Source organism: Solanum dulcamara, chromosome 12 (genome assembly GCF_947179165.1).
Source record: "Solanum dulcamara chromosome 12, daSolDulc1.2, whole genome shotgun sequence".
Classification (NCBI taxonomy): domain Eukaryota; kingdom Viridiplantae; phylum Streptophyta; class Magnoliopsida; order Solanales; family Solanaceae; genus Solanum; species Solanum dulcamara.
The window spans coordinates 66,697,231-66,712,364 of record NC_077248.1 but is presented as its reverse complement, the minus strand read 5'-3'; the positions used below and the strand labels follow the sequence as shown (position 1 = coordinate 66,712,364).

The 15,134-nt window shown below is 30.1% G+C and overlaps 2 protein-coding genes across 2 annotated transcripts; one reads left to right on the top strand and one right to left on the bottom strand.

Moving 5' to 3' along the window:
• Positions 1 to 123: 123 nt before the first annotated feature.
• LOC129875863 (homeobox-leucine zipper protein MERISTEM L1-like) lies at positions 124 to 3,941 on the bottom strand. Its single transcript, XM_055951084.1, has 7 exons — positions 3,555 to 3,941; positions 3,288 to 3,389; positions 2,782 to 3,099; positions 2,501 to 2,687; positions 1,767 to 2,032; positions 1,578 to 1,673; positions 124 to 465 (listed from the first exon to the last, which is right to left on the bottom strand). The coding sequence occupies exons 1-7, from the start codon at positions 3,939 to 3,941 to the stop codon at positions 124 to 126; spliced, it is 1,698 nt and encodes a 565-aa protein (XP_055807059.1).
• An 8,518-nt stretch (positions 3,942 to 12,459) lies between these two features.
• LOC129875862 (vascular-related unknown protein 1-like) lies at positions 12,460 to 14,632 on the top strand (the record flags this gene model as incomplete). Its single annotated transcript, XM_055951083.1, has 3 exons — positions 12,460 to 12,825; positions 13,679 to 13,744; positions 14,379 to 14,632. Coding segments are annotated over 3 exons (564 nt in total), but the record flags the coding sequence as incomplete, so codon positions are not given.
• Positions 14,633 to 15,134: the final 502 nt, after the last annotated feature.

Genomic DNA, 15,134 nt, shown 5'->3' with positions numbered 1-15,134 from the left:
TGCAGGGCAGCCAACAACGCATGCCAACACTAGCTACAAGTTAAATACTTAGGAAACTTCAGTAACACATGTAAAATTCTGCCCAATTGAACCTTCTCTATTCTCTACTAACAAAATAATGTCTCAAAATGCAGAGTTGAACATCAATGAAGCCTTGATAAGGGAGATTGTTTCCGATACGAGCCTGTTTGCTGTAAACACTGAGTGCGGGGGAAGATACTCCGGGGTCGATATCTCTTCATCCATCAACTGAAATGCCATTGTTAGAATACTGCCTTCAGAAGTACAAGGGAGGACAGCAAATCCTGAAGCCAACATGTCTACACCATCAGAGTCTTTGCCTTCCATAATAGATTGCACAGCTGAGCCATCAACTGGTGCATAAATTATGTACATTCCTGTTGAATCTGAGAAGCTTTCTTGTAGGTAAAACATTTCTGACTTGTCTGTTCTTCCATTGGGAGGCTATTGATCAAGAAAACTATTAGAAACTTTACTTCATTCCTCATAGAATTTTTAAATAAAAAATCATTAGGTGATTATTTTCCATTTGTTTAAGTCTTCTCAAGGGGAGCCTTGGAGTAACTGGTAAAGTTGCTGCCATGTGACCAGGAGGTCACGGGTTCAAGCCTTGGAAACAGCCTCTGGCAGAAATGCAAAGTAAGGCTGTGTACAATTGACCCTTGTGGTCGGGCCCTTCCCCGGACCCTGCGCATAGCGGGCACTTAAGTGCACCGGGCTGCCCTTTTTTAAGTCTTCTTGATAGATAAGAGTTATTTGATAGTTGTACTGGTTAGAAGTAGCAGGTACCTTGTTTAGGCAAGATCTTCACCAAGGGGCTCATCATTATACTCTATATATATATAAATAAAAAAATTGACTTTATATATACAATGTGATTTCTCAGCGAATATATGCCTGGATAAATCCCTTTTCGGCCTAGAGGAGAATTCACGATTTATGGGTTCGTACAACGACATTAAGTAAATAAAAAAATGTCATATCTACCTAAGCCTTCTTTCCACGGTGAAGCTAGAGGGGCGGAAGGGGGTTCATTGCCAGAAAATCACAATGTGTATATATGGTCAGATTTTATTTATGTATACATAATAGATGATGAACCTCTTGGTAAAAATCATGCCCCGTCACTACCTTCTTGATAGATAGGGAGTTATTTGTTACCTATATTGATGGAAATTAGAAGGTATCTGATGGAATCGTCGAGGTCACTGCAAGTTGATCCAAACTAAACCATTGTTCAAAAGAGAAAAAAAATTCTAACATCAAAATATACTAACTACTCGTTGATTCTAGCTTTCCATATGACACATTTAAAACCACAATATTAAAAGACATTTTGATACATTCTACATATCTTTAATTTAATACCACAAGATTAAAAAATATTTTGGTACATTCTACATATCTTTAATTTAAGGTCATAAGAGTAAAAGATATTTTAGTATATTCTACATATCTTTAATTTAAGACAACAAAATTCAAAAGCTCCATGACAAGTTAAAACCAACCAAACAAATTGAAACAGAAGGATTAAGAAGTTATTAATTGGGTGTTACCTCCACTATGACTAGTGAAACAGAGTTGGCAGGGTCTCTTGCTGAGGGAATATGAAGTGCATCCCTAGTCATACACCCATAGGAGAGTAAATCCCACTGCAAAAATATATGTGGTAGTATAAGTTCAGAACATAGTATAATCAATTTATTAGCATGGCTATATGTTGAGAAAACTCTGTATAAGAGTACCTTCCAGCGATTTTCCCCTGCACGAAGGAACTTAAAAATGTCGTTCTGTGGTATTGGTAGCCACAAGGAAGTTGATATCATTACTGCAACACCACGAGGGGTTCCTGGAGCATCTAAATTCATGTTTGTTTTAATAAATATATCCTCACCACCATGTATACTTAAGGGCATCCACTGGTTTTCTCTGCATGAGCTAAAAATAGTATTGTAACTTTTGATCGTTCGTTCTGCTAGCTTCATTAAATTCTTCTGTCCTTCCCCTACGTCTAAAAATATAGAAGATAACGCGATAAACACCAATAATCAGTGCCAAATCAAGTTGTTTTCCCATCACAAATAGACATCTTGAAGAGTGAAAAGGGAAATGTTATATACTATATGGAATATCTTAATTTTGCCTCATTCATACCCTTTGCTGTTAGCAAATCATCTCATATTTATCCTTTACTTTAAAGAAGCTCTGTCATTGACAAAGTGGATTCCGTGTGTCAAAATACTTCAGGAAAGAAATCCAAATTTACCTCTAATTTTCACTATGGTCTAAAATTATCCTACATCAGGTTGGAGCTTCGTTAGGATCAAGGGAAAATACGAGATGATTTGCTAACAACATATGTATGAATGGCTCCAAATTATAACGGAGCACAAAACTAAGATATTTCATATAGTAAAGAGGTATTTTTGACCCTTTTTCTTGAATGAAAACGATCAAGAAAAAAAGCAAACCAGCTTACTGTTGTCTTGCAAAGGTTGTCCCAATAGTTGATTATGTTGTTTCTGCAAAATTGCATATCTGTCATAATGTCTCTCCATGGTTAACATCCAGCGTTTCGCGCTGAATGCAACGCCTGATTTAAACGTCTGCCTGAACATTTCAGGAATCGAACCATCACATACTAAATTATTCTCCACCCAAGTAACCTAAAAATTTACACACAAAAATCTTTATGATTAATTATGCACTAATAAACTAGGAACTTAAAATATTTTGATGATTAATATGTATTCATTTTACCAATGATAGTCCACTTTGAAGTCCATGGATTAGGCATCCTGATGGTCTTCTTTTATACTGTACTAATGGATTAGGAAAAACACTCTCTAAAGAGACATCTGCTACTAGCCAAGTGTTGAAATCTAGTTGTCGAGAGTGCCTCGCGAAGTAGACCTCGCGAGGCCTAGCAAGTGGAGAAGGAAGATGAAACTGTGCTGTCATCTGAAAAAAAAAAAAAATTATTGTCTTAGTACCAAACAAGTTAGGGTCGACTATATGAATCCAACCATGTTCCCTCATTGAAATGACAAGCCTTGAGAATTTTAAAGTAAGACGAATCTATGATTTAGAGTCAGCCAGTTCAGAATAAGTGTAATCATACTATATATTATTTTTTTGGCATATGTATACATAGTTCGAACTGAAACCAACGTGCAACTTGTGTCTACCATATGTACTATACCCACATGATTAAAAATGGATTAGTAGCTCAACAAAGATTAGACAAAGTGCTAATTTTAGATTACCACTTGTAAAGCTCCATTAAGAGTTCCATCTCCTCCTATCAAAAGAAGTCCAAGATTTGTTGCTTTTGAAACAATGTTGGAGAACATACATGACCAATTGTCCTGTTTTCACAACCAAAAAAAAAACATCATAGTTTCAATTGATTGACAAAACTCAGAACAATAAAGTTAATAGTACTATGCTTATCTACTATGTTGTTGTTGCACCCGTGTCAAATCCTTCAAAAATGCACTACTTTTGAAGAGTCATAGCAATATGTAACTTACGACATCCATCAGCATATGCACAAGGTTGATTGGATCCACAAGTACAATTCCAATTGCTCTAGACGCTTCAATAACAGAAGGAGTCGATGAATTTTCCATCTCAATATCGACATTTCCATTAAAATTTGGCATGTCAATAGGCCTTCCATTTGCAATGAATTTGATAATTTCCTCTAAACTTGGATCAAGATGGACGAATCGTCGTTTATATTCTGCTTCATTGAGTACTTCTGTTTGCTTATTTGTGTCAAATAGCCATAATGGTTCTTGTTGTTGAGTCATTTGTCTTAGTTCTTCACTTGATGCTAAGGCAAGTTCAACAATTTTGGTTTTGTATACTTCAGCACAAACTGAAACTGATAAAAGGAGGTCACTTGCTCTAGGCATATTGTCCCTTTCCAAAAATTGCATCGACTGACAAAATCAAAGTTTAAATTTCTAAGTATAGAGAAATTTGTATATATCAAAATTCACAACATACGACCATAGATTATGAAGTTGAAACTTGAAAATTTGAGTTTTTGAAGCTAGTCTGAGCCCCTTTTTTGAAAATATTTGAAGAAATCTGATCAAATTTCATGGTCAATCAAATATTTGAAGATAAATTTTCAAAAACTACTCCCAAAATCTATGGCAAAACGTTAGCTAAATTAATCATATGTTCTATTTTGACAAAATACTCATGATATTCATGTTTATAGATAGATACTATTCATTATTTGCTAATACCTATGTTGTTCGGGCCCTCCAAAAATATTGGCGAGCCGATGTCGGATACTCAAAAAATGCATAGCTTTTTGGAGGATCAGACACACACTAGGAGGATCGGACACACACAAGGCGATATTTTTGAAGAGTAAGCAACATATGCCAGTACTGAAGTTTAGTATTTTACAACCTATATAGTTCATATAGGAAACTCACGAAAACGTAATATTTGAGGTGTGTGTTTTTTATATTATCTCAATTTGAAATCGTGACAAAATTTGTTGAGAAAATGATTGGCACTTACAAAACTTAAGTCCTTTTTTTTTGCCAAATGAAATTCATGTTCAGAAACTTGTATTTCAACTTGAACTAAATATTGTCCAAATGCATATCCATATATATAATTTTTGTGAATTTACCTCTAAATATCCATAGTGCTCCAACCCTGGTTTGTCTTCAGAGGACATTTTGTGTAATTTGGAAAACCTGTATAACAATTTCCGTTCTACCTGATGTGAATTTAAATTAGTCAGGTCAGAAAAAAAATAATTATCAGTACTAGAAATTAAAGCTACGTATTTCCAATGGACATTTTTATCAGAACGTGATAATAAAACGTAAAAAAGAGAAAATTAATAATGATTCGAACTATAATAAGGGAGGATTTTGATTAAATGAAGAACACAAATTTAAAGAAAAATACAAAATGGAAAGATTACTTGAAATTGAAGAACTATATATGAAGATAAATTAAATTAAATGAGAAGTAATTATGCCATGCATGCCCACGCATATACAATTGTGTAGTTTATAAAAGAGGCAGCCCTAGGTGCACAAAGCATATCGCGCATTCATGTAGGGTTTGGGGAAGAGCACCATCTAATTCAACAGGTGTGATGAAGACAGTCTAACCTAATGCAAGTATTAAAGATTGTTTCCATAACTCAAATCCGTTATCTATAGATCACACGGAGATAACTTTTCCGATGAAATGAATTAATCAAGAAATGAATTACACTGAATACTGCTCATGTTACTCTTTCCTCTTCTCTTTTTGTTTTAATTCATTAAATTATCTAATATGTAAATGAGTGAATTAGGATTAGAATAGGGTTATGTTACTTAATAATTGGCATTTCTGTTTAAAATAAGGGAATTTAAACTTCTTTGTCCGATTTAGATTAGGAGTCTGTTGCATTTTGTAGGTTCTATTTTGTGATTTGCACTTTATTTTTTTTAATTTTTTTTTATGATTTGCACCCTAAATTCTTCATTTTTTTTTACAAATTAATAAAATTACTTTCTTAAAAAGTTAATCTTTCATGCCTACTCGGATTCGAAATTTAAATTTAATGGATTCAACTTTTAAGATTTTTAGCATTGAACTCACTAATTTTAAAATTATGGGTTTTGGTCTAATATTTGTAAAGATTTTAGTACTTTTTTACATATATATTTATACTTTTAATCTTCTCTACTATTGTAAAGAAAAAAACGTTCTAATGCCTACTAGTTGTCTACCATAATCCTAAAAAAAAAAAAAGAACCGTTATGACAAGTCAATTTTTGTTTTTTCAAGATTTACTATGTCAAACTTCCACTAAGCTAAATTTTTAATCAATTATCTTTGAATTATGGACAAATTTCAAATTCATATTTTCAAATAATTCGACAATCTCTAAATATATTTTAAAAATCAATCAAATTGTTTTAAAAAATAGTAGATAATTTAGGAGGAATGGAGTATTATAATAAGAGGCCTTTTTAAGCAGGCAAGCTATGTATAGTCCAGCTTATAGAAAGTGTTATGAAAAGCATGGATAATGCCATATTCCTAATTTGTACATGGAGTTAAAATAATTTATTAGAATGTTGATAGAGCCAATTTTATTATTTTTTTCATTCAATATCTGGTTTTTTTTTTGGTTAAGACGATTCCACTTATCGAGATTAGAGTGGAATTGAGTGTTTTCATTCCTTAGTATAATGTTTTCACTAAAATTTCAAGGCATAATACATAAATAGAATCTTAAATTTAACTTCAAATTTTAAGTTGGACCTTTAATTTTTATAGTGCACAAATAGACATTTTAACTATTCCACGCTTAAACAAAAAGCACTCAACACCTGCAGCCTAAATGCGTGTAAGGCAAACGCTGTGACATGGATTTATTAGTCATTCAATGGTTGCCAACTAATTTATACGTAGATTTTAAAATTTAAAAATAAAATAGCCAACTAATTCACCTTTTCACTCACTATTTTCTCAAAATCGCAAACTCTAGCTATAATTTCTTCGCAAATCAAAGGAAAATTTATTCAAGATTTGTGCTTTCAGTTGATATTCTTGGATCTTTGCCTTTTCTTCTTCATCAATTTAGTCAAGGTATGATTAATTTTTTTCTTTTGAAAGTTTATTATTGATAGATTGCAGAATCTTTTTGAGACCATGACTATAAATTAGTTCCTTTTTACAGCTTTGGTCATATGGGTCATTTTCATTATAACACTTTTTCCACAATGACAAAAAAAAAATTGAAGCCATTTCCATTAAAAAGGATCAGAAATGGTGAAAAAAAGAAAGCAAAAAAAGCTTGAGTATTGAATTAGAAAGTAAGAAAAAAATGGGATTTTGATTTGAATAAATAAAGAATATATATATATATATAAGGGAGGGCATAAGTGTCATTTCCGCTTTTTTTACTGTTGTTGGCCCCGAATTTTACTTCGGACGGGCCTGAATTGCGTTCCGATCAAGCGTTATGCCAGATCAGATTCGCGTATTTTTTTTGTTAAGAGTGGATAGTTAAAGTGTCTACTTATGCACTCTGAAAGTTGAAGGTCCAACTTAAAATTTGAAGCCAAGTTTAAGATCCTATTTATGTATTATGCCAAATTTCAATAATATTAGATATGTATTTGGAACAACAAATTCAATTTAATTTTACAAGTATGATTTGAAGAGTTGTGTATGCAGACTTTATCCCTACCTTGTGGAGGGACCCTTATCTAAAATAAAGAAAAAGAAAGGATTCAAAGAATAAGAAACTACGAGAATACACTAATATAAGTGGTATTAAAGGAGAAATACGATGCTCCAAACTATCATCAAGTCTATCCCATTGGTGAGTGAGACAACGATGCTCAACTCATAACTAACCATCTATCCCAATTTGCGACTTCCATATCCTTTAATCTAAAGTCATGTCCTTGATAAACGTTGTTAATTTATTACTGAAACTAACTTAAATAGCAAGGTCATGAAAGTTCGATAGGAAAATTTTTGAATATTGAACTCATCAAGTTTAAATTCGTCCTCCCATAATGAAAATGTATCCCTTTTAATTTATTACTCCGTCCATTCATATTAGTTGTCATGTTGCGGTTTTTGAAAGTCAATTTGACTAATGTTTAAAGATAAATTAGATTATAGTAGTTTGATATTTTAAAATAAAAATTTAGATATTCAAAAACTATACGACAAGTACTATAAATTATATAAAAAGAATTCATATCAATATGATGAAAAAATATATCTTAAAATGTTAGTCAAAATTTATATCGTTTGACTCTAAAAAAAGGAAATCGTGACAATTAAAAAGGAACCGAGGAAGTATGAATTAGTTCTATGAAATATGACATGCATCATGCTCCTAGGGATTTTCTCAAGTGTTTAGAATTAGTAGCATTAGTATTGTTAAAAAAAAAAGATATTCCGTTTGAATATTCAAATTAGAAACTAAAATCACTTTCTATTTAATTTTGGAATATTCTCTAATTAAATACTTCTTGGTATTACTAATTAAATCTCTTGCAACTTCTTCGTTAGTGAGGCTTTTGCTTTCATTCTCAAGTTTATTATTTTATACTCTAACTACAAGAGTCTATTATATGTAATTTTATCCTATTTTTTGATAAAAGACTGTTTCTAAAATTTGAACATGTGACCTCCAAATCAAATCGCAATAATTCTATTAACTTTAATCGTACCGATTATTTGAAAAAAAGAAGTTATTCTTAATAAAGGATTTTATGTGAAGAGCAATGATTTGGACTCATTATCATGAGATTGATTAATCAATATTCCTTAATTAGCAAATGATTGAAACTTTGAAAAATCCATTTTTCTAACTATTCTTAACATTTGTACCTTCATATAAATACGCATATAATTATCTTTAATAAGATGTTTCGGATTCAAATTTTAAAAATGAAAAAAATTATGTTATGGAGTGTTTGCCCTTAAGTGGTTCTTACGCGATGTCAATTCAAATTAATCGAATTTCCAATGTGAATTAATACGAAACACAAATAGAGGATTTGTGTACATAGTATTTGACCTTAATTCAAGCACTAATTAAGTTCAAAATTATCTTTTTTTTAATATCATCTGATATCCGATATTTATTGTTACAACTAATTTTGATTCTCGTTATAGAGTCCATATAAGAAAATGCTATTTATCATGAACTTCTCTTTTTCTGAGAGCTCAAACTTAACTCAAATTTAATTTTTAGAAATTAAATTTCAAGTTAAAATAAAAATAAAAATAAAAATGTGCTGTCTAAACACGAGAAAAGAGGAGTCACCCACATTTTAGGCACAACATGGAGTGGGTATGCATCCCTTTCTCATGTGTTCATATTACAAATTTTTGTTTGTTTATTTATTTATCTGAGTAATATTTGAAATAATAATAATAACTATATGAGTAATATAATAAAATAAATTGGGAATAGGGTATAATGAAGGATTGGTTGTAAGGTTGAGGAGAGTCACCATCCGTCTCAAATTATTTGTCGTCTTTCTTTTTTATATGCCCCTTAAGAAAACATTAATTAAATGATTTTTTTTAGATTATTGTATCCTTATTTATGTTTAGGATATATTCTTTCTGTTTCAAAATAAGTGTTTTAACGTATTTCAAACTCATTAAGAAAAATAATAAATATAAGATGTAGTTTACTAAGCTACCCCTTTTTATTAAATATTTCTCAAGAAATGAACACTATTAAGAAGAAGTAATTATTTAATATAAGAGTATAATTAGAAATAATTGCTATTTGTTATCTTGAATTCCTAAAGAGACACTTATTTTGAGGCGGATAGAGTAATTTCTATTCATTGAATATTTACTTTATTTATGTGACATCTCCCCATAGTTGAGGCGGTGTTTATAGTGTCCAAGAACAATTGCTAACACGTGAGTAAAATGAGAAAAAAATAATTAATATTCTCTTGAACTTCTAAAATGAAAAAGAATTCGAGATATCCGCTTTTTAGAAATTACGAGAAAAAAATTGAGACAGAGGGAATATTATATCCCACAAGAATGGAAAAAAATGGAAGCGCTTTAGTAAGACTACTTTATTTTTAATTTTTTTTAAAAAAATGAATGTGATTTATACAAAAAATTAAATTTAAATGTATAAAGACATGGGAAACATGATGAAGAAGATGTTTGCGCACACAAATTCTAAAATGGTAAGTGATAAATACTAGACCTTATAATTTTGATGTTAATTTTTGTCCTACAATAATGTGAGTACTCCAATGATGGAGACAATATGAATTGATTGAACCTTTGTGTGGATAGCTTAAAGTATAAATGATGTCTTTCAATTTATTTTTTATCGATATCACCATCATTATCAATTACCATCGATACATTTATTACGTATAATTATTATTACCATACACTACACAATCACTATTTATCAACCTCCTCCATAAGTCACTACTTACAAATTAAATATCAGCACCAGCGACAGATATATCTTTATCCTAATTGTATAAGGTAGGCAGGGCAGGGCACGAAATATTCGATAGTTGTATTGCGGTCGTAATTAATTTGAAGCCGTGCCGTATAAGACAAATTTATAGAGGGAAAACACACTATCAGAATTGTTTTCAATTTTCAAGACTCGAACTCAAAATCTATTATTAAGGATATGTAGCTACAAAGATCCTACCAATCTCATCACAACTCTTGACGGTGGACAAGTGCAATTAGGTCCAAAAACATTCCTTCTTATCCTTTTTATTTGTCGTTAAGGTTTTAATATACTCATTAAAAAGTCATTAAATAAATTTAATTATAAGAGGTATTTGATTAAATTGTCCTTATATTAATTTATTCTTAAACGAGTAATTAATGACTATATACATTTTAGGAAGTAGTAAAAATTAATCCCATTCTTAATTTTCTAAAATGATATATATTTTATGCTAAAATGCCAAATCAAAAGGACGAGAGAGAATATTAATTAACGAATAGATAATGACACGTTTATAAAACAAATGACAATAATTAGAATGGAACTTTTTGTTGATACGTCATCTCACATACTAAACTAATTAATTAATGATGATTATAAATTCAATTAGTCATAAGCTTCTTAATTATTCATTTAATTAGAACAAAATTGTTATGTCAAACAGTTATTATACACTTGTCACTTGTAGAAGTCAAGAATACAATTCACATCCAATTATAAGGTCTAATGAGTTGACAATCACTAACTATATAATTAAATCATTAATTTTGTTATGATAATTATCACTTATACATATTTTATTTTTTCATAAAAAAATTATATAACCTAAACACATTTAAACGACATTGAGGATGAGTCCACCAATCAACAAATAACTTTTATTTATCGATGCTTTCATTATAAATCGATCGACTTATCACAATCCTTCTTACACAATCAGAATAAGAAATCTTGAAAAAGTGATATGAATCTCTATATATAGTTACGATGGCGAGACTGTCTAACTGATCATAACAAATTTGGCTAACGTAACTTCACTTCTTTTTTTTTTCTTCCCAATTTCAACTTCAAATACTCTTCTTTTCATCTTCAATCAAATTTTGTCCAAACACTTATTATTCTTTTCGCCTCATTTTATATGAAGATATTACTATTTGTGACAAGAATTTTTTTGCTATGATTTCTCCAATTTTTTTAAAAAATAATGAGTCATTAACTATAGAACGTAAGGTGTTTAAACTCTCATATTTTGAATCTTTTAATTTTACATAAATTGAGATGAAGATAATAATAAATATGACGAGTTTCTGAGAAGTTTGTACAAACTAAAAAAAAGTTCTCAAGAATGAAGGAAGAAAATGACTAATGAAATTGTCTAAGTCATCTAATGACCTAATTAATGACCATTTCAATATATTAAATTGAGATTAGCAAATACACCATAGAAAATTAGATTTGGCAAATCTTTGTTTCCACTAATCTAATCATAAAATCATAGGTCAAATCTATTTTTTCTGTTGCATTTTCTAAACTTCAACTCTACTATGGCCCACAATCAAGATTCCATACCTCCACCCCACCCCCTACCCCCACGCCCTACCCCACCCCAAGCCTGCAAGTCTTTTAAACTCATTTTGTGGTATTCTTGAGAAAAAAACAAAAATATCCCCTATGTTTGAAGTAAGTTTAAAATAGTCCATTAAATATATTTGTGAATAGTTTCTTTTTAATTTGTAAAATATAAGGACTTTTAATCTTCATTAAATATTTACAAACTCTAGCCATTAGATTAATAAGAAGTCAAGAATTATGAAGAATAATATTAATATTTAATCAAAAATACTAGAAAAGTCTCATCAAATTAAAAAAATTATAACAGACCCAAATTAAAAATAGGCATAAAAATCAGCATAAAAGCACTAAAAAAATTGCATTAGACACAAAAACTAATAGACCAAAAAAATATCAAAAAGTGCCACCTCATATAGAACAAAATTATAACAAAAATTGTACCAAACATCAAATATATATAGAAAAAAAATTGTAACAGAAACAACACTTCCAAATGTGAGTTCCCATTGAATCTAAGAACCCTAGTTTGTTAAGTATTTGATAATCATTCAAATAATAGTTGTATCGACACAAAATTTTTCTATGTCTCAGTATGATCTCTATTACCATCTCTATTCTTCTTATCAGTTCTACTATCTTATAAAAAAATGCTCATTTTTGAAAAACTTAGGACTAAAATTGCCCAAAAGTATATTTATAGAACTAATTTGAATTTATTCCAAACATAAAGGACCATTTATGTTATTTTCCCTTGCATTCTTTATCTATTAGTCATTTCTCCACTATATATAATTCCAACATCTCTCTATTGAGAGTGACCAAAAACCTAAACTTATATTAATTTTTTTTTAAAAAAAATAATCTTCTTCTTCCTCTTCTTCTTTATCCAAATGGATAATTCTTCTACATGTAATAGTTTTTCCAATAATTATAGTGCAAAAAACCCAGATTATGATTCCCAAGAAGAAAGTAGTTGGACATTTTATTTTCAAGATTTCATGTCCAACAATAATAATTATAATGAACAAAATTCTCTGTGTTCTGAAGAATTACTCATCAATAAAAATGGTGCTTTAGACATTAATGAAAATAGAAACAACAACAATAATAATAATAATAAATTTGTTTTTAAGAAGAGAAAGATGAAAGGAGGAGCAAGAGAAGTTGATGATGATCTTGAAGATACAGCAAGTTCACCTGTCAATAGCCCCAAGGTTAGTCAATCATATTATTTTTTTTAGTTTCCTTAGTGGCCGGTGTTTGGTGTCTGTTTTGGGGTCAGATTAATATGGATTCATGTCGGAAGGTTCTACCGCGGTTTCGTTGTTAAAACTCGAACCTGAAAGATCTGGTTAAGGATGCGAGAGAAGTACTTATATATCATGACTTCACCATAACTTTTGGTGGTGACTTAAGTTTCTTAATTAGCTTTCCCATTGGTCGTGTTTGGTATTTGTTTTGGGGTTTGATTAATATGGATTCACATCGGGAGATTCTACCGTGGTTTCATTCTTAAAACTCGAATATGAAAGATCTGATTAAGAATGCGAGAGAAGTACTTATCATGACTTCAACATAACTTTTGGTGGCGACTTAAGTTTCCTAATTAGGTTTTCCATTGGTAGTGTTTGGTGTCTGTTTTGAGGTCGGACTACTAATTTGGATTGAGACTGAGAGGTTTAGTTGGTTTCATTTCAAGAATTCGAATATGAAAGCTCTAGTTAAGGATTAATGATTACTTATCATTTCACTATATTTTTTGATGGTGACTTTATTGATTACTAAATACCTTCTTTAATTTCCTAGTGGTTGGTGTTCGATATCTCTGAATAATTCTGATTTGCGTCATAAATTCAATTTTTGATTGATTTTTACGATTCAAAACCAAAATCTTTATTTATCGATGAAGAAATACTTATTACTTTTTATCATACCCTTTGATGATGACTTTATTAGTGTAATTAGCTAGCTAGTATAATATTATTAGTTTTCATTTACCTTCTATTTAGGGTTTTTATTTATCTCTCACTTTTTTTAAAATTATTTCCTATTGCTTTTAATTTGCAGGTGTCTTATATGAATGAGTTGTGCATTAATAGACAGAAAGGGAAGAGTTCTGAAAGTATTTTAGAGGTAAGAGAGAGATAAAAGAAATCCTTCATGGTGCATTTGACACAACGAAAGTCATTATTCATCAAAATTATTTTTTGTAAAATAGAGAGAATTAGTATTATTTCAAAGAAATTTCATTCGATGCCCGATATTTCATATTAGGTCCCCTGACTAATTTGGATTCACAAAAAAAAGTTTTTATACCATGATCTTTTTATACCCATATATTAAACCCAAAACGTTTTGTTAAGGAGAGACCTCTTCATTCCACCGCAATCCTTATTAGTGCATCTATTTCATTTTACGTGGCAATATTATTACTTTTTGGAGAGTCGATAAGATTTTTATATATATGAACTTAATTTCTTGAAACCTATGTGAATTAATAACTAACTAGTGTGACATATAACATTTCTATGAGTAGTAATTAAATACGTATATTTCATTCAAAAAAACACTTAACGATTCTGTATATAGTTAAAATTATGCCGAAAATTAAATAGTTTGACCCTTGTATTCTTAATCCCGCCATGTAAAATAAAATTTTGACCCTCGTATTCTTAATCCCGCCATGTAAAATAAAACGGAAGGAGTATTGTTCTTTGACTTGTCATTTGTACTCAAGACAATTGTTTTTGAATATTTTTTTCAACAGGGAAAAGGAAATAGTATTTCTGGCCAGCAAATGATGACTAGTGGATTGAATATTTCTACAAAGGAAAATGACTCTACAGAATTGAAGAAAAAAGGATTATGCTTAGTACCTATCTCTATGTTCACAAAGTGATGCATGGATAATTAAATTTGGTACTCATAAACTGTATATATTTCTCAATTTTTTTTTGATTTTCCACTCGATGTCTGATACATGAATTGGGATCCAATAAAATTTGATTTTACGTCGGGAAATCTCATATTGAAGGGTAAAACAATCCCTAATAAAGACGACTCTATACTCAAGGCTCGTACCAGAGGACATAAACTTATGTACCATATGTGTCTCTCTCTGTATATATATATATCATTAGTTGCAATGGCAGTTGACATTTGCTACATGTGTTATTTATCATTTTTGACAAATTAAATTGTTTTAAAATATGTATAGTTTTTAGAAAAACAACACGTAGTTATTATCTTTCTTTTAAAATTCATCTAATTAAGTGAATCATTGAAGAAAAATAGATGATTGTTACTTACAAATTAAATACTATATATTAAATATCTTTCTTAAAACTTAAAAGGTGCACAAAAATAGACATTAAGGAACTCTTGGATAATTCATCTGTTCCTCATAAGAAAAAAAAATTCTCACTGATAATAAACATGTTTAATTAATTATAACACATTACTCTTGTTTGGAGATATCATTAATTAGTTCTCTAAAAGATAGAAAATTATAGATGTGATGAAG

Coding starts and splice junctions, on each gene's coding strand:
- LOC129875863 (XM_055951084.1), bottom strand. CDS start 3,941: ATGCCTAGAGCAAGTGACCTCCTTTTATCAGTTTCAGTTTGTGCTGAA. Junction 3,100..3,287: donor TTAATGGAGCTTTACAAGTG/GTAATCTAAAAT, acceptor TCTAAATCATAG/ATTCGTCTTACTTTAAAATT. Junction 2,033..2,500: donor ACAACCTTTGCAAGACAACA/GTAAGCTGGTTT, acceptor CTATATTTTTAG/ACGTAGGGGAAGGACAGAAG.